The sequence below is a fragment of the Pristis pectinata genome, chromosome 7 (assembly GCF_009764475.1).
Source record: "Pristis pectinata isolate sPriPec2 chromosome 7, sPriPec2.1.pri, whole genome shotgun sequence".
Lineage (NCBI taxonomy): Eukaryota > Metazoa > Chordata > Chondrichthyes > Rhinopristiformes > Pristidae > Pristis > Pristis pectinata.
Window position 1 is genome coordinate 54,539,126 of NC_067411.1, and position 27,957 is coordinate 54,567,082.

At 42.6% G+C, this 27,957-nt stretch overlaps 1 protein-coding gene across 1 annotated transcript in view; it reads left to right on the top strand.

Moving 5' to 3' along the window:
* Positions 1–9,752, top strand: part of LOC127572394 (A disintegrin and metalloproteinase with thrombospondin motifs 3-like) — a 299,522-nt gene extending 289,770 nt beyond the window's left edge. The window contains 3 exon segments of the mRNA XM_052019585.1: positions 6,060–6,267; positions 6,858–6,975; positions 7,392–9,752. Of these exon segments, the coding sequence (XP_051875545.1) occupies positions 6,060–6,267; positions 6,858–6,975; positions 7,392–7,900 (835 nt within the window). The 3' untranslated portion in view covers positions 7,901–9,752.
* Positions 9,753–27,957: the final 18,205 nt, after the last annotated feature.

Here is a 27,957-nt window from a genome sequence, read left to right on the forward strand (position 1 = left end):
ATGCCAAGAGTTCTCTTCATCACTAATGTTTTTTCCTCAGCACCACTGGCAATGATGGTTCACTTCGTTTCAACAACCATCACAAATTCCACTTAAATATAACTTTTAAAGTAGCAAAAATACCCCAGCAGCTTAACAAACCAAAAATTGACATAAGTCACATGATATATCAGGGTGTTTCATCAAAAGCTTGACAAGATAGGCCTGCATTAAGAAGAATCTTAAAAGTAGAAGGAGAGGTTTAGAGGAAATTTAGAGGGTTTTAAGGCTTAGAGCTGAGCAACTACATACCTGACTGCCAGTGATGGAGAAAATATATTTGTGGATGAGCAAAAGGCTAGAATTAGAGGAGCACAGGATTGGATGAGATTACAGAATGGGAGATGGACATTTTCATTTAGAATGAAGAGTTTTAATTGCAGCCTTGCCTCAACAGGAGCCAAAGTAGGTAAGGAAATTAAGAAGTAGAACAACTTGCAGAGAGTTGGACATGAACCAAAGGATTTTGGAGCATCTCAAGTTTAAAGAAGGTAGATAAAGAATGTCAGTTAGGTGTGTGTTTGACCAGTCAAGACTAGAGGTAACAAAATGCATGAAGGGTTTCAGGAAATGAGTTGAGGAATCGATATAGTCAGACAAGGTTACAGGGGTGGAAATGGGTGGTCTTACTAAATAGCACAGATGTGAGACCTGGAACTTAGCAATGGGGCCATATATATGACATCAAGGTAATGAACAGCATGATTCAGTTTCAGACTTTTTCTGGAGAGAGGAACGTAGTCAGTGGACAGGGAATGCAATGTGGATGCAAAGACAATAGTTTTGGTCTTCCCAATGTTCATTTGGAGGAAATTTCCGTACATCTGGAAATGGGACAGGTATACTGACAATTAAGCAGCGGTAGAAAGGTCATTTAAGATATGGTGATGTAAACCTGGATGTCATCTGTGCCAAAGGTCAACATGCACAAACAATAGGTGGTGGCCAAGGATAGATCCTTGGGGAAAACTTGCAGTAACAGAGACCATTACTGGCTAATCCTCTGGCTCCACTGGTTAGACCATTGAATGCGTTTAACTGCCAAAAATGATTTTTCTAAGTTGCAAGGAACAGAATCCTTCTCACTGAAAGGATCAGAGATTAATGCCTGCAAAAGAGCACCAGTGACAGTTAGGGAAGGAGCCTTTAAGAAAGTCACAACATAGCTCATGCCATTTCTTACTGCTCAGTGAGTTACAGTGGGTGAAATTCCTGGTGTGTTGACGAATTCTCCCACTGCATCCCATTGATGTGGTTAGGTGGCAGAACGACTATCCTTATAGGAACGTCATACTGTTAAAACATGATGGATCAGAATTTCGATGGAAACAGTGTTCCATGATAGTTAATCTGTTTGTCAGCTGATGATTGAATTTTGAGGCCATTTTATGTAATAGCCCCCAAACAATCTGCTGGAGGATCTCTATGGGTTGAGCAGCACCTGTGGGAGAAAAGTAATTGTCGACATTTTGGGCCGAAACCCTGCATTAGGATACCAGTTTAACTTGCAGATTACTATTAAAATACAGTGTCAAACACCCTGGGTTCTAGAAACATAGAAGCATAGAAAAACTACAGCACAATTCAGGCCCTTCAGCCCACAAAGCTGTGCCAAACATGTCCCTACCCTAGAAATTACTAGGCTTACCCATAGCCCTCTATTTTTCTCAGCTCCATGTACCTAGCCAGCAGTCTCTTAGAAGACCCTATCGTATCCACCTCCACCACCGTTGCCGGCAGCCCATTCCACGCACTCACCACTCTCTGAGTAAAAAACTTACCCCGACATCTCCTCTATACCTACTCCCCAGAACCTTAAACCTATGTCCTCTTGTGGCCACCATTTCAGCCCTGGGGAAAAGCCTCTGACTATCTACCCAATCAATACCTCTCATCATCTTATATACCTCTATCAGGTCCCCCCTCATCCTCCATCGCTCCAAGGAGAAAAGGCCAAGTTCCCTCAACCTGCTTTCATAAGGCATGCTCCGCATTCCAGGCAGCATCCTTGTAAATCTCCTCTGCACCCTTTCTATGGCTTCCATATCCTTCCTGTAGTGAGGCGACCAGAACTGAGCACAGTACTCCAAGTGGGGTCTGACCAGGGACCTATATAGCTGCAACAATACCTCTTGGCTCCTAAATTCAATTCTGTGATTGATGAAGGACAATACACCATATGCCTTCTTAACCACAGAGTCAACCTGCGCAGCCGCTTTGAGCATCCTATGGACTCGGACCCCAAGATCCCTCTGATCCTCCACACTGCCAAGAGTCCTACCATTAAGACTATATTCTGCCATCATATTTGACCTACCAAAATGAACCACTTCACACTTATCTGGGTTGAACTGCATCTGCCGCTTCTCAGCCCAACTTTGCATCCTATCTATGTCCCTCTGTAACCTCTGACAGCACTCCAAACTACCCACAACACCCCCAACCTTTGTTTCATCCGCAAACTTACTAACCCCTCCCTCCACTTCCTCATCCAGATCGTTTATAAAAATCACAAAGAGCAAGGGTCCCAGTACAGATCCCTGAGGTACACCACTGGTCACCGACCTCCACGCAGAATACGACCCTTCAACAACCACTCTTTGCCTTCTGTGGGCCAGCCAGTTCTGGATCCACACTGCAATGTCCCCTTGGATCCCAAGCCTCCTTACTTTTTCTATAAGCCTTGCATGGGGTATCTTATCAAACGCCTTGCTGAAATCCATATACACTACATCTACTGCTCTCCCTTCATCGATGTGCTTAGTCACATCCTCAAAAAATTAAATCAGGCTCTTAAGGCAGGACCTGCCCTTGACAAAGCCATGCTGACTATTCCTAATCATATTATACCTCTCCAAATGTTCATAAATCCTGCCTCTCAGGATCTTCTCCATTAGCTTACCAACCACTGAGGTGAGACTCACCGGTCTATAATTCCCTGGGCTATCCCTACTCCCCTTCTTGAATAAGGGAACAACATCCGCAACCCTCCAATCTTCCAGAACCTCTCCCATCTCCATCAACGATGCAAAGGTCATCGTCAGAGGCTCCGCAATCTCTTCCCTCACCTCCCACAGCAGCCTGGGGTACATCTCATCCAGTCCCGGCGACTTATCCAACTTGATGCTTTCCAAATGTGTCAGCACCTCCTCCTTCCTAATATCTACATGCTCAAGCTTTTCAGCCTGCTGCATGTCCCCACTACAATCCCCCAGATCTTTTTCCCTGGTGAATACTGACGTAAAGTATTCATTAAGTACCTCCGCTATTTCTTCTAGATCCATACACACTTTCCCACTGCTGCACTTGATAGGCCCTATCCTTTCGCATCTCATCCTCTTACTCTTCACGTACTTGTAGAATGCCTTGGGGTTTTCCTTAATCCTGCCCACCAAGGCCTTTTCATGTCCCCTTCTGGACCTCCTAATCTCTTTCTTAAGTTCCTTCCTTTTGGCCTTGTACTCCTCCAGCTCTCTAACATTACCTGGCTCTCTGTACCTTTTGTATGCTTTCCTTTTCCTTTTGACTAGATTTATTATAGCCTTCGTACACCACGGTTCCTGTATCCTATCGTGACTCCCCTGTCTCATCGGAACATGTCTATGCAGAGCTCCACACAAATATCCCCTGAATACTTGCCACATATCTTCCGTAGTTTTCCCAGAGAACATCTGTTCCCAATTTAATCTTCCAATTTCCTGCCTGAGAGCCTCATAATTCCCTTTACTCCAGTAAACACCTTTCTAGCCTGTCTGTTCCTATCCCTCTCCAGTGCTAACATAAAGGAGATAGAATTATGATCACTATCACCAAAATATTCACCCACTGAGAGATCTGACACCTGACTAGGTTCATTACCCAATACCAAATCAAGCACAGCCTCTCCTCTTGTAGGTCTATCTACATACTGTATCAAGAACCCTTCCTGATCACACCTAACAAATTCCACCCCATCTAAACCCCTCACTGTCTGGAGATGCCAATCGATGTTTGGGAAATTAAAATCCCCCATCACAACAACTCTGTTATTTTCACACCTTTCTAGGATCTGCTTCCCTATCTGCTCCTCAATATCCCTGTTACTATTGGGCGGCCTATAAAAAACACCCAGTAAAGTAATTGACCCCTTCCTGTTCCTAACCTCCACCCACAAAAGCTCCGTAGACAGTCCCTCCACGACGTCCACCTTTTCTGCAGCTGTGACACTATCTCTGATCAACAGTGTCACTCCCCCACCTTTTTTGCCTCCATCCCTGTCCTTTCTGAAACATCTGAAACCTGGCACTTGAAGCAACCATTCCAGTCCCTGAGCCATCCAAGTCTCCGTAATGGCCACCACATCATAGCTCCAAGTATTGATCCAAGCTCTAAGCTCATCCGCCTTGTTCACAATACTCCTTGCGTTAAAATAGACACATCTCAAACCTGTTTGAGCACGTCCCTTCTCTATCACCTGCCTATCATACCTACTGCTAGCTTTATCTACTTGAGAGCCAAACACCTCTTCCCCAGTCTCTCCAGTTCGGATCCCACCCCCCAACAATTCTAGTTTAAACTCTTCTGAAAGTATTTCAGAAAGTTCTGAAAGTATTTCAGTAGGTTTATAGTTTAGGAACAGTATGTATACTTTTATTGATCTGGAATGTTTGATCTTATTTCTACATCTTTCTCTCCTGTTGGAAAGGCAGTCTTAATTTTAATTCCTTGCGTTTTGAGGGTTTGTGACCTCTCATTTCTCCTGTTCCCACTAGGTAAGCAGAAAGCGAGGTATCAAATCTTTGTCAGTGCAGCCCCAAAGTGACAATGTCGACCGACAGAGGGAAAATGTTGATGATCCTCTGTTGGTGCTTCTAAACAATATAGCTGATGTCATGATCTCCCTGTAGTTGGAATGGATCAAACACAGGACTGCATCTTTCCACTAACCTACTGGAGCAATTTTTTAACCAATTGACACTTTTGTTTAATGCACAGTTACTTCCAGAAAATTAGCAGGAAATAGTGTATCCTTGTGGTATTTTAGTTGACTCCTGGACCCTGTAACAGATTATGGTTCTGGAATGTATTATGTTCTGCTCTTCATCCTCATACAATAATTATAAATGATATGCATGTAAAAGGCATGCAAACCTGCACACTTGCACTGTATGTGCAGGTAGTGTGCAGATAGCGTGAAGTTTAATACTTTAAACACATTGCGCCAGTGCAGTCTGAAAATAATGCAGTGTGTTTGGGTACATAGCATTTCATCTGTACGAGCATAGAATATCTCCTATGTCTGGGTTTTGTATGTAATGGAACAAGAACCCTTTAATCCTGACCTACATTGCACATATAAGGTTCACTTTGAGTATGTAGCCAATAAATTTGGTAATTTAATAAGTCAGTATCAGTGAAGTATTGCAAGACACATCAGGCATTTCTTTCAAATATGGAGCAACACACAAAAAGATGGAGGAACTCAGCAGGTCAGGCAGCATCTATGGAGGGAAATGAACAGTTGACGTTTCAGGTCGAGACCCTTCATCAGAACTGGCTTTTTAGCACATGGTTGAAGAGCCAGAGAGCAGCAGAGATCACGGGGGGGAGCGGTGAGAGAGGGTCTCACAGAGTTCTCATCAAAAAGAGGAAAACTTCTTCAAAGTAGGCATACCTCAAACAGATGTTGCAGTGGAGCAGCAAAATGGAGACACAAGAGACTGCAGATGCTGGAAATCTGGAGCAACGCACAAAAGTCCAGATGAAGGGACTTGACCTGAAACGTCGACTGTCTATCTCCCTCTATAGATGCTGCCTGATCCGCTGAGTTCCTCCAGCTTTTTATGTGTTGCACCAGATTTCCAGCATCTGCAGTCTCTTGTGTCTCCATTTCTTTCAAATAATTATTTCTCACTGAGTTGAAAGCTCTCAGTAATCTGAGTGATTCATGGCTAGTGTCTTTGTTTAATAAAGGATTGTCAACTCATAGATAATGGCATGGATCTCTGCAAATAAAATTCATCTTGTTTTGCCCTGACCAGGTGGATAGCAGAGGAATGGGAACACTGCACAAAATCCTGTGGGAGTTCTGGCTATCAGATCCGCACTGTCCGCTGCATGCAGCTGATGACTGATGGAATGAACCGCTCAGTCCATAGTAAATACTGTAGTGGTGAACGCCCAGAGAGTCGCCGTGCTTGCAGTCGGAAGCCCTGCCCTGCACAGTGGAAGACCAGCCCTTGGTTAGAGGTCAGTAAGCATCCAGACTTCATGTCAATCAACAATTCTTAAAACATAGACACACAGCTTTATTGTGTGTCAAGGGGCATCCTTTGCAAAAGCTGTGTCACAAGTTAGTGGGAGGTTGGTAATGAAAAGTATAAATAATGCAGCATTGTTCAACTATGAGTTTTCTCCAGCTGATCAGGGAATAAAACAAGTAAAGATTTCAAAAGGAACAAAAGGTAGAATACACGTGATTTTCAAGACATGATTCTCAATTTTAATGTGTCCCACAGAGCTTTACAGACACAGAATAGGATTACAATATATGGCTATTAATTTGTCACAGTATAACAATGGGTTGCAGTATTGATAGTCACTGCTTAATATTGTTTGACATCGAACTATCTCTGCTGTGCAGATGTGTACAGATTTGTCACACTGAGAATAATACTGGGAGGTTGGAATGGAATAGGCAGCTACAAATCTACTTCATTATAATGTGGGGACCATATTGTCACCGTACATTCTTGGGACAGTATTGTCTGGCAAAAAATGATGTGCTACGCCAAAAAAAATCTTTTTCCAGATTTCTTTCTGTGTGTGTTTATATATAGTGTTCCATCACATGTGGTGAAGGAATTGAACAAAGACAAGTCACATGTCGTGCAAGTAATCAGTGTGATGGGGAGAAGCCAGAAGCGACACGAGTCTGCAGACGCCCTCCCTGTGGTGGTATGTACCTACAATAATGAACATTCATCAGGTATAGGGATCTAGGTTCCTCTGCAAGATGAGAAATTAAAGACAAACTCCTGAACATCCTAAATTAGATGTATAAATAATAAAATGTTAAAAAAAAGGTTGTTTAACCGGCACCTAATTACCAGAGGCAGCATGATCTCCAACAACAACACCCTCCCTCCTACCTTTAGTTCCCACATTCCCTCCCTCCCTCACCTAGAGCTCTGTCCCTCACTTCTTCCCCCAGCTCTCTCCTTCCCCTAGTTCCCTCCTTCCCTCATCTCCCTTCTTCTCCCAGCTCCCTCGCAAATCCCTCCCCCCATATCATAAGAACTATACAATTTAAGAATATCTTTCTCTCGCTCTGCTGTTTTTATTAAGGATACCAAATTCTATTGTTTTTGTAGATGAGCCCTGTCTTAAAGACAAGTCTATATTCTGCCAAATGGAAGTGCTTGCTCGGTATTGCTCCATCCCAGGCTACAATAAACTCTGTTGTGAATCCTGTAGCAAGCGCAGCGGCACCCTGCCTCCCCCCTTCTTCACTGGCACTGCTGAAGTAGAGGACCTAATGGCTGATGCTGACCACAGAGCTGGTACAGAAATGGCACCAACACATCAGCTGGACACCACACTCAGGAGCAGAGTTCCACATGGCAACAAGCTGGTCAGAGCAAGGAACACACAGCCCAGTGCAATAAACACAGCTCGTGGCAAAACAAATGGTGTTGGTTTCTCTCAGAAAAGCCCTGCTTCTGTTGACAACAGGCCTCACAGATTGGTGGCTTCACAGCATTCGCTCCAAAGCAGCCCTCGCAATCCTACTAACAGCTCCATGGCTTCCCAATCATCAGACAGTGCAACAATGACAACAGACAGGCATACCACATTACAGTCTCCTGTAGTAAATACATGAAGAAGGATGCTCCCTTTGTGCTTTAGACATTCCTGGGTGAAATAAAAATACCATTGTTAAAATTGTAGATATCATGATACACAAAATATTTAAAAAGGACTTTTGGGCAACTCTAGTGAATTTAAACTGACAAGTGATTTTTTTCCTTCTTTCAATTGGATGTGAAGTGCTGGCACTTTAATCTTTTCAACCATTTGAGCAGCCCCCAATTTATTTGGGCTTACAAAAGCACTAAAAAATTTCCAAATGTGGAGGAAACAGTCAGGTCTGCCAGTTGTTGTCTTTGCAAAGAATTATGAAAACATGTTGCACTTCAAGTGATGTTTAAAATAAACAAAGCCAGACATTCAAAGGGATGCTAACATTAAAGGTTTGGCAATGCATTTATAAGAAAATGGTATGTAGTAAAATCAGCCACATTTGTCAGTGGAATGAATATAATTTAAGTCATTTGCAGCTGCTCTGTAAATATTGTACATGCAAAAGTTAGCATTAGGTTTTAAAAGTAATTTGCCCTAATAGGTGTTTACTAATGTTACATAACTATGTCTAAATATCAGTGTATTCCTGATATTGAAAAACAGTCCAACTACAGTCAAGAATAATGGATGAAACAAGTAGGTGAGAATTAGTAGTGATCCTCTCACCAGGTTAACTCAATGCATGTATTTACTAGCACCCATGGAAGGACCTCTGTAGCACTAAACTACAAAGAACTCAGCTGGTTATATAGCACCCATTGCAAAGAAGGACTTGCTTAATATGGTGGTGAAGCCGTTCATTCCAATCAGAATGTCTGGCTCTCCTTTCATATGCTGTGCCTTCCCAGAATATTCTGTTCTTGTTACCCATTGCATTGGTAAGATTCAAATACCTTGATCAAACATCCAGTTATGCATTGTGAGCATAAATTACAGCATGCTCTTCATTGTTGGGTTTAAGGTGTTCCAGTGCCTAGTTTCCATCACCTTAATTGGCTCTTTTGTCAAAAGTCCCAAATGCCAACAGCAGCAGTGAATATATTTGCAAAAAAAGTATTCTGATCCATTCAATCATACATTCCAGAGCATTAGTGTGTGTTTGTGGTCAAGAGATTTGGCCATCCAATTAAAATATTCTTACATGAGTGTGCTGCCAGAAGAAGCAACAAATACTCTAGCTGACCCCCCCCCCCATTAAAGACCAATGAGGCACCTCACTTACCAACTCCCTACCTTAATCAATGTGCACAGGATACAATTAAAACTCAAGTGCAATTATACTGACTTAACCTTTTCCAGAAAAAGAAGATGTTACTGTGTCTTATAATATAGAAAGTGGACATTCCAGTACCAATTGACAAACAGCGTACCTGCAAACTCAGACTTAAAAAGGAACCCTTTGAAATGGCATGTAGCATTAAACAGAAAGCTAATATGGTGGGGAGGAGAGAGAATCGTTGAACTCGTATGAAGCTGTGTCTAGTATTTCATTTCATAATCAAAAAGATATTGCGAGGAGACAACAACTGGAGGCACATAGTGAAAGACTCTGGAAGAAATGTTTGCTATTGTCTTGCTAGTAAGTCAGATGTTCCAGTCAACCCAATGCCTTTGAAGAATTGCTACTGTCTATCTGCAAGGCTTTTGAAGATTAATGAAGCTGGTGTTTAGTTTGTCAAACAACAACCCCTGGGCCCTCAGACAGTTGCATAGAATTTAAGAATGTCCTTCATGCCATAAAGGGAAGTAAAATGAATTAATTGTTTAATTTGCTTTCTTTTGTACAATAATGTAGATTCTTGTTTTACTCTTGAGTGTACACTACTGATGCTGTTTGTTATATTGGAGAGCACATAGCAATAAAATTAAGTGCTGAGTTTAAATCTTTAGATCCTATTTGAATTTGCAGTGTTCCTATTTATTGTTTATGCCATTTCATTTTCCTGCTTTCTTTCTCCTTGATCTGTCAGGTGGATATGTTATTGAAAGCGTCTCAAAAAATCACTAAGGTCATTTGTTGTTTATGTACTAAAATTGCTGCATAGATCACAGTTTCCATTTCAATGTGCTCCATCAACTGATCCTCAGTTTACATTTTATAGCTCTTCTACCTATAGTCAGCCATTGCAATAGCAGTGTTCAAGACTGACTACCACTGTGGTATCCAAGTTAAGTGCAGGACTTAGTTCAGAAATAGGAGAAGGGATAGACCCTAAAGTCCTGAGCATGCTCTGACATCCAAGCCAATCTAATATTTGGCCCCCATTTTCCTGGTTGATCCCAGCAATCCTCTATTCCCCCGTAACGCTGAAATCAATCCCAACTTTGAATATACTTATTGACTCAGTATCCAGCGTGTTGTGGGGTAAAAAATTCCAAAGGTTCAAAAGCCATGACGTTCCTCCTCATTTCTGTGTTACATGGTCCACCTCATTTCTTGAAGGAATGCCACTATTCCAGATTTCCACCACTAAGGGGAAATATCCTTGCAGCATCTCCCCAGTCAATACCTCTGATTTAAACTCCAGGTGACATAGTTTTATGAGTATAAGTCAATCAAAAACTAAAACTAACTAACTTTAAATGAATCTTCTCCAGGGGAAATATAAGCTTCCTTAAATGACAAACCCTCATGGTGTGGTATTGCCAAAGTTCTATGAGACTTCCTTATTTTTTCGCTCCAGACCCTTGCAATAAAAATATTAGTTATTTGCTATACCTGCACACCTGAATCTCACCAGACAATGTCTTAGTAGCCTCACTATTTAAATAATACTCTGCTTCATTCTTTCTACCAAAGTGGATAACCTCATATTTCTCCTTATCATATCCCAGCACCTTTTCCCCAGGGCGGTAATAGCCAATACCAGAGGACATCCGTTTCAGGTCAGAGGAGGAATGTTCAAGGGAGATGTCAGAGGTAGGTTCTTTATACAGAGAGTGGTGGGTGCCTGGAATGCACTGCCAGGGGTGGTTGTAGAGGCTGATATAATAGGGACATTTAAAAGGCTTTTAGATAGGCACATGGAAGTATGAAAAATGGAGGGTTATAGGCTATCCAGGAGAGAAGGGTTAGATTGATCATGAAGAAGGTGTTCATTTAGTTCGGCACAACATCGTGGGCCAAAGGGCCCGTACTGTGCCGTACTGTTCTATGTTCTATCTATATTCTTTGTAAACACCATGTCATCTTCGTAATTTACTTTCCTGCCTAGCTTTATATCAGCAACATTATATCCTGTGCCTCTAAGTCCATTAATAGAAGTACCATATTGGTTATAGCTTACAAACCTGAAAATGATCTACTGATCTCTTTTTTTTCTGCCTGGTATTTAATCCTCTCTCCACAGATAATACCATCTGCCTCAGAGTATACCATCCGCCTCATCATGTGCAGTAACCTTTTGTGGCTCCTTGCCTTTTGGAAATTCTAATACTTTACATTCACAGGTATTTTGTTCACCCTGCTAGTTACATCCTCAAGGAACTCTAATAAATTGGTTAGGAAAAGATTATGTTCATAAAATCATGTTAACTCTGCTTAATCACATTAGGCTTTGTTATGCCATTATCATTTCCTTAGCAATGGATTCGGATATTTTCTAGTTTTCTTACTCTTGAATAGAAATTTTACATTTGTTGTTTTCCAATAAACTGGAATATTTTCCAGATTCTAAAGAATTTTAGATTATTAGGTTAATTGGCCATTGTAAATTGCCCCTAGTGTGTAGGTGGGTGCTAGAATCTGGGGTGGGGGGGGGGCAGAAGTTAAGAAAGTAGGGAGAATAAAAAATGGGATTAATGTAGGATTAGTGTAAAATGGGTGGTTGATGGTTGACGTGGACTCGATAGGCCAAAGGACCTGTTTGCATGCTGTATCTCTGTGTGGTTCTATAGATCAGCAGCTAAAATTTCAATCATTTCTATAGCCATTCCTTTGAGAGCCCTAGAATGAAGATTATCAGATCCTGGGGATTTGCCAGACTCACGGTAGCATAGCAGTTAGCGTGACGCTATTACAGCGCCAGCGATCAGGGTTCGATTCCCGTCGCTGTCTGTAAGGAGTTTGTACATTCTCCCGTGTCTGCGTGGGTTTCCTCCGGGTGCTCTGGTTTCCTCCCACATTCCAAAGACGTACGGGTAGGTTAATTTGGGTCCAAAATGGGCGGCACGGACTTGTTGGGCCGGAAGGGCCTGTTACCACACTGTAAATAAAATGTAAATAAAAAATCTCATTAAGTTGTCTAGTACCTTTTGCTTATGTGACATAGAAATCTTCTTTGCCCCTTGGTCACTCGTTATTTGCAGTAAACAGTCAGTGCCATCTTTTTTTTAAACAGATAAAAAAATATTTGTTCATAAGTATGCCTTTAAATGGGACAACCCAAATAGGGCAAATTTAATCATTTTGTTTATTTGCTTCTTTGACTAAACCAGTCAAAAAATAATAATTTTTACCCATATATAATGAGAAAATTTTCATCCTTCTCCCTCCATAATCACATTAGCAGGTGGAAAATGGCAAACATTTTCAGAAAGCCATTCCAATTCCATCCCTCTGTCCCTCCCATCCTCCCCCATTCTATCCCCTTCCCAAGAATAGAATTGCTACTTATGTAGCTGTTGTTGGCTCTGTCCATGAAACACAAAAAGTTAGCATGCAAGTGCAGCAAGTAGTTAGGAAGGCAAATCATATTGACCTTTATTGCAAGGAGGTTGGAGTTTAGAAATATTATTACAATTGTGCAGAAAGGTGGTAAGGCTGCACTTGGAGTAACATGTACAGTTTGGGTCATCTGTAAAAGAAAGGATATAATAGCACAAAAGCAGTCCAGAAGAGATTTCACGAGGCTAATGCCTGGATAAGAGGGTTGTCCTATTTTGAACAGCTAAAAGAAACATTATTGGAGTTTAGAAGAATGATGGAAGAAATGCTGAAACATATATGATCCTAAGAAGGCATGAAAAGGAAGATGTTTCCACTGGTGGGAGAGTCTTGAACTAGAAATACAACTAATGGGTCAGTCATTTAATATTGAGCTGTATAGGAATTACTTCTCACAGTTAATCTTTGGAATTTTCTACCCCAGTGGGTTGTGGAGGCTAGATCACTGGAAGTACTTAAAAGTGAAAGTAGATGGGATTGTACTATAGGCCCCCTAATAGTCAGTGACAATTAGAGGAGCAAATATATAGGGAGATCACAGATAGCTGTAAAAACAATTAAGCCTGCACATTTTTGGCAGTGGGAGGAAACCTGGAGCACGTGGAGGAAATCTACGTGGTCACAGGAAGAACACCTGAACTACATGAAGACAGCACCAGAGGTTAGCATTGAACCAAGGTCACTAGAGCTGTGAGGCACCAGCTCCACTGGTCAAAGTCAAAGTCGAGTTTACTGTCATATGCACAAGTACATGTCTGCACAGGTGCAATGAAAACCTTACTTACAGCAGCATCACAGACATGCAAAATTCACAAGAAAAGCTTAAATTAAACATCAATTATCACAATTTTTACAAGAAAGAACACAATTAAAACCAAAAAAAAACAAAGTCCATTGTAGTGCAAAGTGGTGATAGTGATGCTTTACTGAGATAGTGAGGTTGGTTCAAGAACCAAATGGTTGAAGGGAAGTAGCTTTTCTTGAATCTAGTGGTGTGGGACTTCAAACTCCTACCCGGTGGTAGCTGCAAGAAGATGGCATGGCCTAGACGGTGGGGATCTTTGATTATGGATGTTGCCTTCTTGAGGCAGCGCCTCATGTAGATGTTTCCAATGGTGAGGAGGGATGTGCCCGTGATGTATTGGGCTGAGTCCACTACTCCCTGCAGCTTCTTATGTTCCTGTGCAATCAACTTGCTGTATCAGACCATGATGCAACCAGTCAGAAGGCGAGCTCACCTTCCTTGTGATTGCATCAATGTGCTGGGCTCAGGAGAGGTCATCTGATATGTTAATGCCCAGGAAATTAAACCTGGTCTCCACCACCAATCCACCAATGTAGACTGGTACACATTCGCCCTCCTTCCCCTTCCTCAAGTCAACAATCAGCTCTTCAGTTTTACTGACATTGAGTGAGAGGTTGTTGTTGTGGCACCACTCACCCAGGTGTCTTATCTCGCTCCTGTACACTGACTCATCCAAAACAGTGGTGTCGTCAGCAAATTTGTATGTGGCATTGGAGCAGTGCTTAGACACAGTTATGTGTGTGTAGAGAGCAGAGCAGGGGGCTAAGCACACAGCCTTGAGGTGCATCTATGTTGATGGTCAGCGAGGAGCTCTTGTTGCCAATCCTCACTGATTAAGGTCTGCTGATGAGGAAGTTGATGATCTAGTTGCAGAGGGAGGTACAGAGGCCCAGGTCTTGTAGCTTGATGATAAGTTTGGATGGGATGATTGTGTTGAGTGCTGAGCTGCAGTGAATGAACAGCAGCCTGATCTGTGTTACCGTTGTCCAGATGGTCCAGAACTAACACAGAGAAATAACTTCTATCTGGGATGGCACAGTGGTGCAGTGAGTACAGCTGCTTTCTCTCAGTGCCAGAGATCCAAGTTCATTCCTGACTTAGGAACCCACATCCCAGAGTCATTCTGGTTGGTTATTCTGGTAATTTAGTTAGCCACTGTAAATTGCCCCTGGTGTGTAGGTGAGTGTTAGAATCTGACGAGAATGTGGGGAGAGCTTAAAAAAATTGGATTAATGTAGAATTAATAATAAATGGGTGGTTGATGGTCAGCACAGACTCAGTGGGCTGTATCTTTCTATGACTCTATCACCTCCACAGCACTGTAATATATCCATGGGACAGACAATTCTTTAGTGAGGAACACTGGATGCAAATCTCAGATAAAATATGCAAAAAAAGGATTGCTTGCTCTGGATTGCTTGACTGCAGCTCAGCACTCAACACCATCATCCCATCCAAACTTATCATCAAGCTTCAAGACCTGGGCCTCTGCACTTCCCTCTGCAACTGGATCATCAACTTCCTCATCGGCAGACCTTAATCAGTGAGGATCAGTAACAACATCTCCTCCACACTGATCATCAACACAGGTACACCTCGAGGATGTGTGCTTAGCCCCCTTTTCTACTTTCTCTACCTCCATGACTGTGAGGCTAAGATGGTACCTATGTGGAGCTGATCTGAGCTCAGATGAGCAAGTGCACAGCCTACACGCAGTGCACTTTGATAAATTTCTGCAAAGTGCTGAGCTTGTTATCTCCAGAATAATCTCTGACAAAGTGCCCAGTCTTCACCCGTCCTGCCAAAGAAAGGCCAACGTCAATGATAAGACAGGTGTGTGTGTGTTTGTGTGTGTGTGTGTGTGTGTGTGTGTGTGTGTGTGTGTGTGTGTGTGTGTGTGTGTGTGTGTGTGTGTGTGTGTGTGTGTGTGAAGTTTGCATGTACACCAAGACAGCATGGGTTACTCTGCAGGTGCTCCCGTTTCCTCCCACCTCACAAGGCCATGTGGGTTGATAAGTTAATTGTTAACTGTAAGTTTCCTTTGGTGTGTAGCTGAGTTGTAAAATCTGGGGAGAGTTAATTGTGAGAATAGACAGCAAGAAAAAGAAGCGGGGCAATCAGCTTGCAGTATAAATGGGCTCTTTCCAAGTCTGAAGAAAATAATCAAATACAGAACAGCTGCGATGACCTCAGCTCTGGCACAAAACAAGGCAGCTGTGATCCCTACCCTCCTATACACTGCTCAATTGGTCCACAGGTTCAAGTTCTGAATTGGGGGCAAGGGGAATTTTGCTGGTATTAGACAGGAGCTTGCATAGGTTGATTGGAGTAGGTTGTTTGCAGGCAAAGGGATCTCCATCAAGTGGGAGTCTTTTAAAGGTGAGATAGTGAGAACTCAAGGTCCTTCATGCCCCTGTTAGAGTGAAGGGAAAGGCTGCAGGAGTAGGGAACACTGTATGACAAGAGATATTGAGACCCTGGTCAGGAATAAGGAGGAGGCATGGGTCAGGTACAGGCAGCTGGATCAAGTGAATCCCTGGAGTATACTCAAGAAGGAAGTCAGCGGGGCAAAAAAGGGGTATGGGATAGTTTTGGCAGAGAAGATTAAGGAGAATCCAAAGAGATTTTATGTATATTAAAGGAAAAGAGTTATTGGAGAGAGAATAAGACACCACAAGGACCAAAAGGGACACCTTTGTGTGGAGCCACAGGAGATGGGCAAGGTCCTTAATGAATATTTCCCCTCTGGTTTTACCATGGAGAAAGACATGAAGACTTCAAAACTAGGGACATCTTAAAATGTATGAAGGTGGACAATCGCCAGGGACTGACCAGGTATATCCAAGGACACTGTGGGAGGCTAGGGAAGAAATTGTCGGAGCCTTGGATGAGATATTTGCATCATTGTTAGCCACAGGGGGATGAAGTGCCAGAAGATTGGAGAGTGGCTAATGTTGTGCTTTAATTTAAGAAGAGCTGCAAAGAAAAACTTGGGAACCATAGACCAGTAAGCCTAACATCTGTGGCAGGTAAGTTACTGGAGAGGTTTCTGAGGGATAAGATACACAAGCATTTGGAAAGACAGGGGTTGATTGGGGGTAATCAGCATGGCTTCGTGTGTGGGAGATCATGTCTTACAAATTTGAGTTTTTTGATGATGTGACCAAGAAGATCGATAAGGGCAGTGTGGTAAACGTGGTCTATATGGATTTCAGTAAGGTCTTTAATAATGTTCCATATGGTAGGCTACACTAGAAGGTTAGAATCACATGGAATCCAGGAAGAGCTGGCTAATTGGATACACAATTAGCTTGATGGCAGGAAGCAGACAGTAATGGTGGAAGGTTGTTTCTTGTACTAGAGGCTCATGACTATAATGGTGTGTCTCAGGGGTTGGTGCTTGGCCCATTGTTGTTTGAAATCTATATCAACGATTTAGATGAGGATGTACAAGGCATCATCAGTAAGTTTACAGATGGCACTAAAATAGGTGGTATCAGTGACAGTGAAGAAGGTTATCTAAAATTACAGGGGGATCTTGATCTGCTGGGTAAGTTGGCAGAGGAATGGCAAATGGAGTTAAATTCAGATAAGTGTGAGGTGTTGCATTTTGAAAAGTCAAATCAATGTAGAACTTTCACAGTAAATGGTAGGGCCCTGTGGACTGCTGTTGAACAGAGGGACCTTGGAGTTCAGGTACATGGTTCTGTGAAAGTGGGGTCACAGGTAGACAGAGTGGTGACCTTCATCAGTCAGAGCATTGAGAATATCTTCAGTCCTGCAGAAGGGTCCTGACCCGAAATGTTGACCGCCTGCTTTTCTCCACGGATGCTACCTGGCCTGCTAAGTTCCTCCAGCATCATTGTGTTTTTCAACTAGATTCCAGCATCTCCTGTCCTTTGTTTCTCCTTGAATATTGAAGTTGAGATGTTATGTCACAGTCATACTGATGAGGCTGCACTTAGAGTATTGTGTTCAGTTTTGGTCACCGTGCTATAGGAAACATGTTTAAGCTGGAATGAGTGCAGAAAACATTTAGAAAGATGTTGCCAGCAAGGACTGAGTTATGGGGTGAGGTTGTACAGGCGAGGACTTTTTTCCTTGAAGCATAGGAAACTGATAACTGATCTTATGATCTCATGAGGGGCATAAATAGGGTGAATGCACTCAGTCATAGATTCATAGAGTTATAGAGGCATACAACATGGAAGGAGGCCCTTCAGCCCAACTCATCCATGCCAACTGTGTTGCCCAATGAGCTAGGCCCATTTACCTTCATTTGGCCCATAGCCCTCTAAACCTCTCCTGTCCATGTACTTATCTAGATGGCATTTAAATGTTGCTAATATGCCTGCCTCAACCATTATTTCTGGCAGCTCATTTCAAATACGCACCACCCTTTGCGTAAAGAAGCTGCTCCGATGTCCCTTTTAAATCTTTCACCTCTGATCTTAAACCTATGCCCTCTCATTTTTAGCACCTCCTAGTTCACGCAACCTCTCCTTGTAACTCAGGCCCCCAAGTCCAGACAACACCCTGGTAAATCTTTTCTGCACTCTTTCCAGTTTAATAACATTTTTCCAATAACAGGCCAACCAAAACTGTATACAATACTCCAAGTGCAGCCTCACCAACATCTATACGTTGAGTATAGGAGTTGAGAACATAACTTTCCAACTCCTATACTCAGTGCCCTGACTGATGAAGGCCAGAGTGCCAAATGCCTTCTTCACCACTGTGTCTGTGAACTATGCACTTACACTCCAAGGTTCCTTTGTTCCACAAGACTCCAAGGGCCCTACCATTCACTGGATAAGACCTACTCTGGTTTGATCTCCCAAAATGCAATACCTCACATTTATCTGGATTGAAAGCCATTTGCCAATCCTCAGCCCACATGCCCAGCTGATCAAGATCCCCCTGTAATTTTTCATAAATTTCTACACTATCTACAACACCACCTATTTTAGTATCATCTGCAAACTTACCAACCATGCCTTGTACATTCACATTTATATAAATTACAAACAACGAAGATCCCAGCACCGACCCTATGGCACAACACTAGACACAGGCCTCCAGTCTGAGAAACAACCCTCAACCATCACCCTCTGTTTCCTACCACTGCGGCAATTATGAACCCAATCCGCTATCTCCCCCATGCGATCTAACCTTCCAGACTAGCCTGCCATAACCGAGCTTGTCAAAGGCCTTGCTAACGTCCATATAGACGACATCCACTACCCTACCCTCATCTGCCCTCTTGGTTACCTCCTTGGAGAACTCCAAGAGATTTGTCAGACATGACTTTCCACGCACAAAGCCGTGCTGACTGTCCTGAATCAGACCTTGCCTCTCCAAATGTTGGTAGGTCCTGTCCCTCAGAATCCCCTCCAGCAATTTACCCACCACCGATGTCAGACTTTTGCTGCCCTTATTAAACAATGGTACCACATTAGCCACTCCCCAGTCCTCCAGAACCTCACCTATGGCCAAAGATGAAAAAAAAATCTCTGCAAAGGCCTCCGTAATTCCTTCTCTAGCTTCCCAGAAGGTCTGAGAATGCACCTCCTCCCTGCTAATTTGCATGTGGTCCAAGACAACACCACTCATTTCCACTATTTCCTTAGCTTCCATCGTTTGGTCCACAGTAAAAACTGAAACGAAATATACACACAGACGGCCATGCTGATCTTTAAGGGGGCCAATTCTCTCCCTAGTCACCCTTTAACTCTTAATATACAGTCTCTTGGGATTTTGCCTCACCTTGCCTGCCAGATCCTTCTCATATCCTCTTTTTGCCCTCCTAACTTCTCTTTTAAGTGTATTCCTGCACTTCATGTAGTCATCAAGAGAGTCATTAGTACCCAATTGTTTATGCATAGTCTATGCTGTTAGAGATTCAGGAGTTATGGAATTATGCGCATAGAGCAGACGTTAATTCAAACAAGAACTGGTCTCAGTTCTTAAACGTAAACTGAAAACAGTAATCATTTTGAAGTTAAAAGGACAGCTTTGTAAACAAACAGCACTGTCTACTGAGCACAGCCTGCTGCCCCACAGCAGGGGTTTGGCTGCTCAAGAGATGTGGTTTGCAAAGTGAAGTGACGTTAGACGTTCTCATATGCATCAGTCAAACATAAAACAATGAGGGTATGTTAATTGGCCTGCATCAAACCAGGCAACTATGGCTAAGTTATTTTGCACCATTGTGACCGAGTTCAAGGAAGCGTGCAGACCAGACTGATATTGTCACTTAACACATCAAACGTGGCCACAGACATATTTAATCAACTTAACACATCAAACGTGGCCACAGACATATTTAATCAATCAACAGTTGGGATATTTGTGTACTCAGACAGTCAGCCCTCACAGCATTAATTCTGGGTGTCTGAGATCTCTGTCCTCAGAAGTTTTAGACCATCCATGTGAATTACTTTGTCCCAACAAAGGTGTTTGAACATTCAGGGGTGTCTCCCATTGTAGACATGTAACCCAATTGTATTGAATCACCTGCTGTTACCTTTGATCTTAAGGGCACAAAAATGTGATGTACTTTGAGTTTGGGAGAGTCTGCCGAGAGGGTCTCCAGGAGAAGTCTGCTTGTCATGATGAATAAAGACTTTCATATCCACCAGCTTCAGTGTCTCTCTGGTGACTAAGGTCACAGTTACAACATACGCTTCCCTCTTTTTCTTAATCGGATCCTCAATATCTCTCGTCAACCAGTATTCCCAAAACCTCCAGCCTTGCCCTTCACCCTAACAGGAACATGCAGGCCCTAACCTCTTGACATCACACTTTTAAAGGCCTCCCACTTGGCAGATGCTCCTTTCCCTGCAAACAATATCACCCAACCAACCACTGGGAGATTCCCCCTCCCCCCCAGTGACTCCAAAATTTGCTCTACCCCAGTTCAGGACCTTAACCTGTGAGCCAGTCAATTCCTTCTCTATAACTATTTTAAAACTCATAGAATTCTGGTCACTGGACCCAAAGTGCTCATCAACAGACACTTCCACCACTTGGCCTATCTTATTCCCCAGGAGGAAGTCCAGTGTTGCACCCTTTCTAGTGGTTCCCTCTATATATTGATAAAGGAAGCTTTCTTGGACACATTTCACAAATTCCACTTCACCGAAGCCTTTTACATTATGGTTGAATCATAGAATCATAGAACAGTACAGCACAATACAGGCCCTTTGGCCCACAATGTTGTACCGTCCTTTAAACCTCGCCTCCATAAATTTAAAAAAAATTTTATCAGATAACAAGGTTAGGTTAATCTGTTTGTCTGTGGGAGCCCAGGAAGATTTAAAGATAGAAGCACAGGAGCATGATCTGAAAGAGCAATCTCTTTATAGTCACAGGATCAAACTGATGAAATCATTTGGTTATCAATAAAAAAGTAGTCAATCCTGGAATATGTATGGTGAACATAAAAGAAAAAGGGATATTCCTCATCTTCTGGGTGCAAAAAACACCAGGCGTCAATGACACCAGTTTTCATTAAAAACGTTTGAAGAAATAAAGCCGATTTATTAGGAACAGCTAATTTAGTGGATGACCTATCTAGTTTGGAATCTAAGCCGCAATTAAAATCTCCTCTTAACACCAAAGAGTAAAAATTCAAATCTGGTAGGAGTGAAAAAAAACGTTCAAAAAATCCTGGGTCATCCGTATTTGGAGCATAAATATTAGCCAATACCATTGGTCTACTATTTATTTTCCCTGATACTATAACAAAACGACCATTAGTATCAGTTATTACCTTATGTTGATCAAATGAAACTGTCTTATCTATAAGAATTGAAACCCCCCCTAGATTTAGCTTGAAAAGAAGAATGAAATTGAAGCCCGTTCCATTGATTAAAAAAACGTGAATTATCGCAGTTACGAATGTTACTTTGATCAATTAAACATTCCTATAATTTCTACTGAAAACCGAAAACAGTAGGATCAATCTATTATATACAAGGAAATCACCGAGGTTGTACGATCTTTACATTCTGGAAAGACTCCAGGTCCTGATGGATTTCCTGGAGAATTCTATAAGGCCTTTTCCTCTTTGCTCATACCTCACTTATGTGTTGTTTATTCGGATTCTTTTAAATTGGGTAGATGACCACAATCTTTTTATAAAGCCTCTATCTCACTCATTCTTAAGAAAAATAAGAACCCAATAGAATGTGCTTTGTACAGACCAATTTCGTTACTTAATGCGGATGTTAAAATTTTATCTAAAGTTCTAGCTCGTAGATTGGAAAATATTCTACTTTCAACTATATCTGATGATCAGACTGGTTTTATTAAAAATCGAAATTCTCATTTTAATATTCGTCGTTTATTGAATATTATCTAATCTCCCTCTAAGGAAATATCAGAATGTGTGATATCTCTAGATGCTGAGAAGGCTTTGACCGGATTGAATGGAATTACTTATTTAAAACTTTAGAGAAATTTAATTTTGGGCCCGATTTTATCCAATGGATTAAATTACTTTATTTATCCCCTTCTGCTTGAGTTTTCACTAATTTTCAAAATTCTAAATCTTTTAAACTTCAACATGGAACCAGACAGGGATGTCCTTTGAGCCCTTTGCTCTTTGATTAGGCCTTAGAACCTTTGGCTATTTCTCTCCAAGAGTCTAGAGATATTGTTGGTATCTCCAGAAGAGGTATTAACCATAAAGTTTCTTTATATGCTGATGATTTATTACTTTTTATATCTAATGTTGAAGCCTCATTACCTCCTATGCTTTCTTTACTTTCTCGCTTCAGTCATTTTTCAGGATACAAGTTGAACTTACACAAGAGTGAACTTTTTCCTCTGAATAACCTGGTACTATTTGATATTAACATTCCTTTTAAAATTGTAAGAAATCATTTTACCTATCTGGAGGTGTCAATTACTAAAAATTATAAACATTTATTTATAGAACATTTTTTCACCTTACTGCATTATGTGAAATGGGTTTTATCAAGTTGGTCTCCCCTTTCTATATCATTGATTGGCCGAATTAATGCTATTAAAATGAATATTTTACCTAAATTTATATATCCATTTCAGGCTTTACCTGTTTTTATTCCTAAGTCTTTCTTTGACTCTCTTGATTCAATTATATCTTCCTACATATGGAATAATAAACATCTTAGACTAAATAAAGTTCACCTTCAGAAGGTTAAAAAGAACGGAGGTCTAGCCTTACCTAATTTTAGGTTTTATTACTGGGCAGTCAATATGTGAAATCTTATGTTTTGGTTATATTACATTAATCAAGAGGCTTGTCCAGTATGGGTTTCTTCGGAAGTTAACTCTATTGAACCTCGCCTAAGACTATCTAACCCCTACATCCCCTATATCCCTCTATTTTAAATTCCTCCATATGCTTATCTAGCAATCTCTTGAATTTGATCAACGTACCTGCCTCCACCACCACCCCAGGCAGCGCATTCCATGCCCCAACCACTCTCTGAGTAAAAACCTTCCTCTGATATCTCCCTTGAACTTCCCCCACCCCCCCCCCCCCCCCCCCCCCCCATTATTTTAAAGCCATGCCCTCTTGCATTGAGCATTGGTGCCCTGGTTGGCCCAGTCAATACTAGGGAAGTTAAAATCTTCCACTACTATTACCCTATTATGTTTACAACTAGCTGCGATCTCCCTACACATCTGGTCCTCCAATTCCCGCTGACTACTGAGGAGCCTATAATGACTTCACTGGATGATCCCTCAAGAACATCTTCTCTAATGGCAGTTGTTATGTTCTCTTTCATCAAGAAGGCAACTCCCCTTCCTCTTACCTGTACCTCTGTCACGCCTGTAGCATCTGTATCCTGGAACATTGAGCTACCAGTCCTGCCCTTCCCTCAGCCATGTTTCTGTTATGGTGATGATATTCCAGTTCCCAGGGCCAAGTCACACCCTGAGTTCATCCACCTTTCCTGTCAAGCCTCTTGCATTGAAATAAATGCATTTTAAAAATAGTCTTTTCTCTCCCTTTCCTGTGCTCCTGTCTGTCCTGATGACTAAACTTGCTCTCACTGGCTACACTTTTATCCTCTGATTTCTTATTCACCCACCCACCTGCCACCCTAGTTTAAACCCTCCCGAGTAGCTCTAGAAAATCTGCCTGTCAGGATATTGGCTCATTGGGCTGGAAGGGCCTGTTACCGTGCTGTATAAATAAATTTGTAAACGTTTTAAAAGTTTTAAGAACTTGAATTCCCTGCCTCCTGCACCAGTTCCTCAGCCACACACTTATCTGAGCTATCTTTCTATTTCTAACCCCACTAGCACATGGCACTGGGAGTAATCCAGAGATCACTACCCTTGGGGTCCTGCTTTTTAGGTTCTATCCTAACTCCCTATATTCACTGTGCAGGACCTCATCCCTCTTTCTACATATATCATTGGTGCTAACAGGCACCATGACCTCTGGCTGCTCAGCCTCTCCCTTGAGAATGTTCTGCAGCCGCTCCAAGGCGTCCCTGACCCTGGCACCCTGGAGGCAACACACATCCCATCTTTTTCCCAGCGTTGTGGATTCAAGAACTAGAGGGCATAGGTTAAAGGTGAAAGAGGAAAGATTTAATAGGAATTTGAGGGGCAACTTATTTACAGAGAGTGTGGTATGTATATGGAATGAGCTGCCAGAGGAAGTGGTTGATGCAGGTATAATAACAACTTTTAAAAGCCAGTTGGACAGGTACATGGATAGGGAAGTTTTGGAAGGATATGTCTCAAAAGTGGGCAAATGGGACTAGCTTGAATGGGTATCTTGGTTGGCATGGACCAGTTGGGCAGAAGGGCCTGTTTCTATGCTGTATGACTCTATGACTCTATGAATCAGAATCAGAATCAGAAAGTCTCCAAATCCTGGTGAATTCCCTCTGTACTGTCTCCTGCACAACCACATCCTTCCTACAGTGTGACGACCAGAACTGCACACAGGACTCCAGGTGTGGCCTAACCAATGTTTTATAAAGTTGTAACATGATGTCCCAGCTCTGTATTCTATGCCACAGCTAATGAGGGCAAGCATCCGGTAAGCCTTAATTTCCTATGTTGCTATTTTCTGCAATCCATGGACTTGTTTCCCAAAATCCCTCTGTTCATCAACACTCCATGGGACCCTACCATTTACTATGTATGTCCTACCCTTGTTTGCCCTCCCAAAATGCATCATCTCACACTTGTCAGGATATATTCCATCTGCCAATGCTTTGCCCAACTTTCCAACTTTTCTATATCATGCTGTAGCCTTGGAAACTCTTCCTTGGTCTCTCTGACACCACCAATTTTTGAGTCAACTACAAATTCACTAATCATCCTACATTGACATCCAAGCCAAAGAGTCATAGGGGCAGAGTCATACAACAGGGAAATAGGTCATTCAGTCCACCAAGTCATACTGACCACTGATTACATTAATCCCATTTTTTTATTTTTTCCACATTCTCATTAACTCCCCTCAGTTTCTAACACTCACTTACACACATTTACAGTTGCCAATTAACCTACCGCCTGCACACATCTTGGGATGTAGGAGGAAACTGGAGCACATGGAGGAAACCCACATGGTCACAGGAAGAATGTGCAAACTTCATGGAGAGAGCATCAAAGCTAAGGATTGAACTCAGATCTCCGGTGCTGTAAGGCAGTTGTTCTACCAGCTGCACCATTGTGCCATTCTTACTGTATATCACAAACTTCAAAGGTCACTGGTCACAGACTTCCAAACATAAATCAACCCTCCACCACTAACCTCTTCCTCATATTACCAAACCAATTTTGGATCTGATTTCCCAGCTTGCTCTAACCTTTTGGACCTGGCATCCATGTGGGACCTTGTCAAAGTAAAGTCCATGTAAACAACATCTGGCACGTTTCCGTCTTCAAAAAAATATCAAGTAAATGAGACAGGATTCCCCATGAACAGAGCAACGATGACTATCCCGAATCAATCCCAGTCTTTCCAAGTGTAGATAAATACTGTCTTAAATACATAAATTCTTTTCTGATAGTTACCCTACCACTGACATTAGACTCGCCACTCTGTAGTTACCTTGCTTATCCTTGCTGCCCTTCTTGAATAAAGGAACAATGTTTCTTGTTCACCAGTCACCCGATACTTCACCTGTAGCAAATAAAGATGCAAAGAGCTCCATCAGGGCTCCAGCAATCTCCTCCCTTGCCTCCACTGTAGTCTGAGATACATCTCATCAGGCCCTGGGAATTTATACGCCTTTATGTACCCCAAGGCATCTAACACCTCTTACTTCTTCGTGTCAACTTGTTACAAAATATTACTGACCCTCTCCCTGAAACCTCCATCTGCCATATCTTTCTCCTTAGTGATCTTGCACACATTCCTGGGCTCCACACACAGATTGCCCCTCTGGTCCCCAAAAACATCTACTCTTTCCCTGGTTGTCCTTTTGCTCCCAATACACGAATGAAATAAACAGAAAACTTCAAGAGAAGTTAAAAGGAGAGGAAATTAAAATAAGGCAGAAAGCACAAGCAAGGATGGGGAAGTGTGATCATGAATATGAGCCTAATTGGGATAAAAGAAGGCAATTAAAAATTATAGTGGGTTTTAAAGGTGATGAAAAAGAAAACATTACCAATTGCAGGAACAGAAGAGGTCCAAGATGGATGAATGGAAGTTATACAACAAGGTAAGGGAAAAATTGAAAATGTGCCTGTATTTTTAGAAGGGAAGAAAATAAGAGATGGGGGTAGCAGCAAGTACTGACTGAGGAGAGAGTCCTTATTTGAGAAAGCGAGGATTGCAGGATGACTAATTGGGGAAGAGGTTTCAGTTTTAGAGAGGAGGAGTGCAGAGCTACTGGTTGGAGAAGGGAATTCAGTATTAGAGAGCATGTGAAATTAATGATTACATGAGTAGTTTCAGTACTAAGGGGAAAATATTGCAAATAGTAATCAGTTGGACTCTGTTGGACCGTTACAATGCTGTCCATATTTTAACTAATGAATTAACTGGTCAGTGAGAATGGGGACCTTAAACTGCACTGCTGGGTTGGAAATGCATAAGCAAAAGAGATTTAAAAAAAGATAGATTTGCAGAATCCGTTGAAGACCGTTTTCTGGATATATAATAACCTACCATATTGAATACAACTCACTGGGCAATGATTTGGAGAAGGTCACAGAAGGCCAGTGATCAGGTGTAATACCACAAATTAAAGGAGGTTTCTCTGCTTGAATTTTGCTGCTTTAAATTGGCCTGAAATTACTGCCTGCACCTGCCGTCATTGTAGAACCAGGCAGGGGAGAGACTGTGATCAGAAAGGCGGTTCTCCCAGGACAGATTCGTGGCAGATCTCTGCAGACACCGACATTGAAGGGAAGATATCGAGGACTCTTCACGATCAAGCAGCCCCCGATGAGAGCTTAACCAGCTGACACAAAGGAGGATCTTACTGCTGATTGACAAACCAGTCTATCTCCTCTGTTCAGCAAATGACCACATCAGGATGGAGGCAGCGAAGAGCACCTTGGGAGGAGGGATCCGCAATACCGTCAGAGTGACGGTGAAGGATCTCAGTGATGGGAACCCTTTCACGCAGGACCTCTTCATCAGGAAGGTCTTGCTGGATACGTGCAAGTTTGAGGCTAGGGACAACTACTGCCTCCAGGACTTCACGGGTAATGGATACTTCGATGTTACCTTCAAGCACCCGACAGGATGGCAGAAGCTGCTGCAGGACTTTCGGAAGAAGGGGAACGAAGCTCCGCTGTCAGTGCTGAAGGTGCAGCCACTCTTCACCCTCCCCACCCAGAAGGAACGTGTGGTAACGGTGCACATCTTTAACCCACATGAGCCCGTGGTGGATGTCCTCGCCTTCCTGGCTCGTTATGTCGAGTGAGCAGGAAGTTGCGTCGACATCAAGCACCTATTCGGGATCTGGACCAGCAAGCACCAGGTGAAGGTTAAGTTGAGAGTTGACGCAAATGGATCCATCATCCACACCCCCCCCCCACCCCCAGTGTTTGCCATCGGAGGGAACCGTGGATACATGGTGTACACAGGACAACCCAGGGTGTATCACAACTGCAACAAACCAGTTGCAATGTGGCGGCCCAGTGCAGCGCAGTCATCTGCAAGAACTGCAAGCAGGAAGGTCACCAAACAAAGAACTGTCGGGAAAGCAAATGTTGCAACTTGTGGGGGGAAGAAGGCCATCTCTACACGGCCTGCCCAAAACGGGCCTGTACCTACACACAGGCAATAAGAGGGGGTGTCAGCACCAAGAACATAGAACATAGATAAAACATAGAAAAACTACAGCACAATTCAGGCCCTTTGGCCACAAAACTGTGCTGAATATGTCCCTACCCTAGAAATTACTAGGCTAACCCATAGCCCTCTACTTTTCTCAGCTCCATGTACCTATCGAACAGTCTCTTAAAAGACCCTATCGTATCCCTATGGAACACTGACGCCCCCCACCAGCACAGTGGCCCCAGATGAGACCGAGACCGGCGGGGGGGGGTGGTGAGGACAGCCCAACCGCCTCGAGCTCCCAAACCCCAGGCATGAACCCCCAGCCCCCTCCCCAAGAGGAGGAGTCAA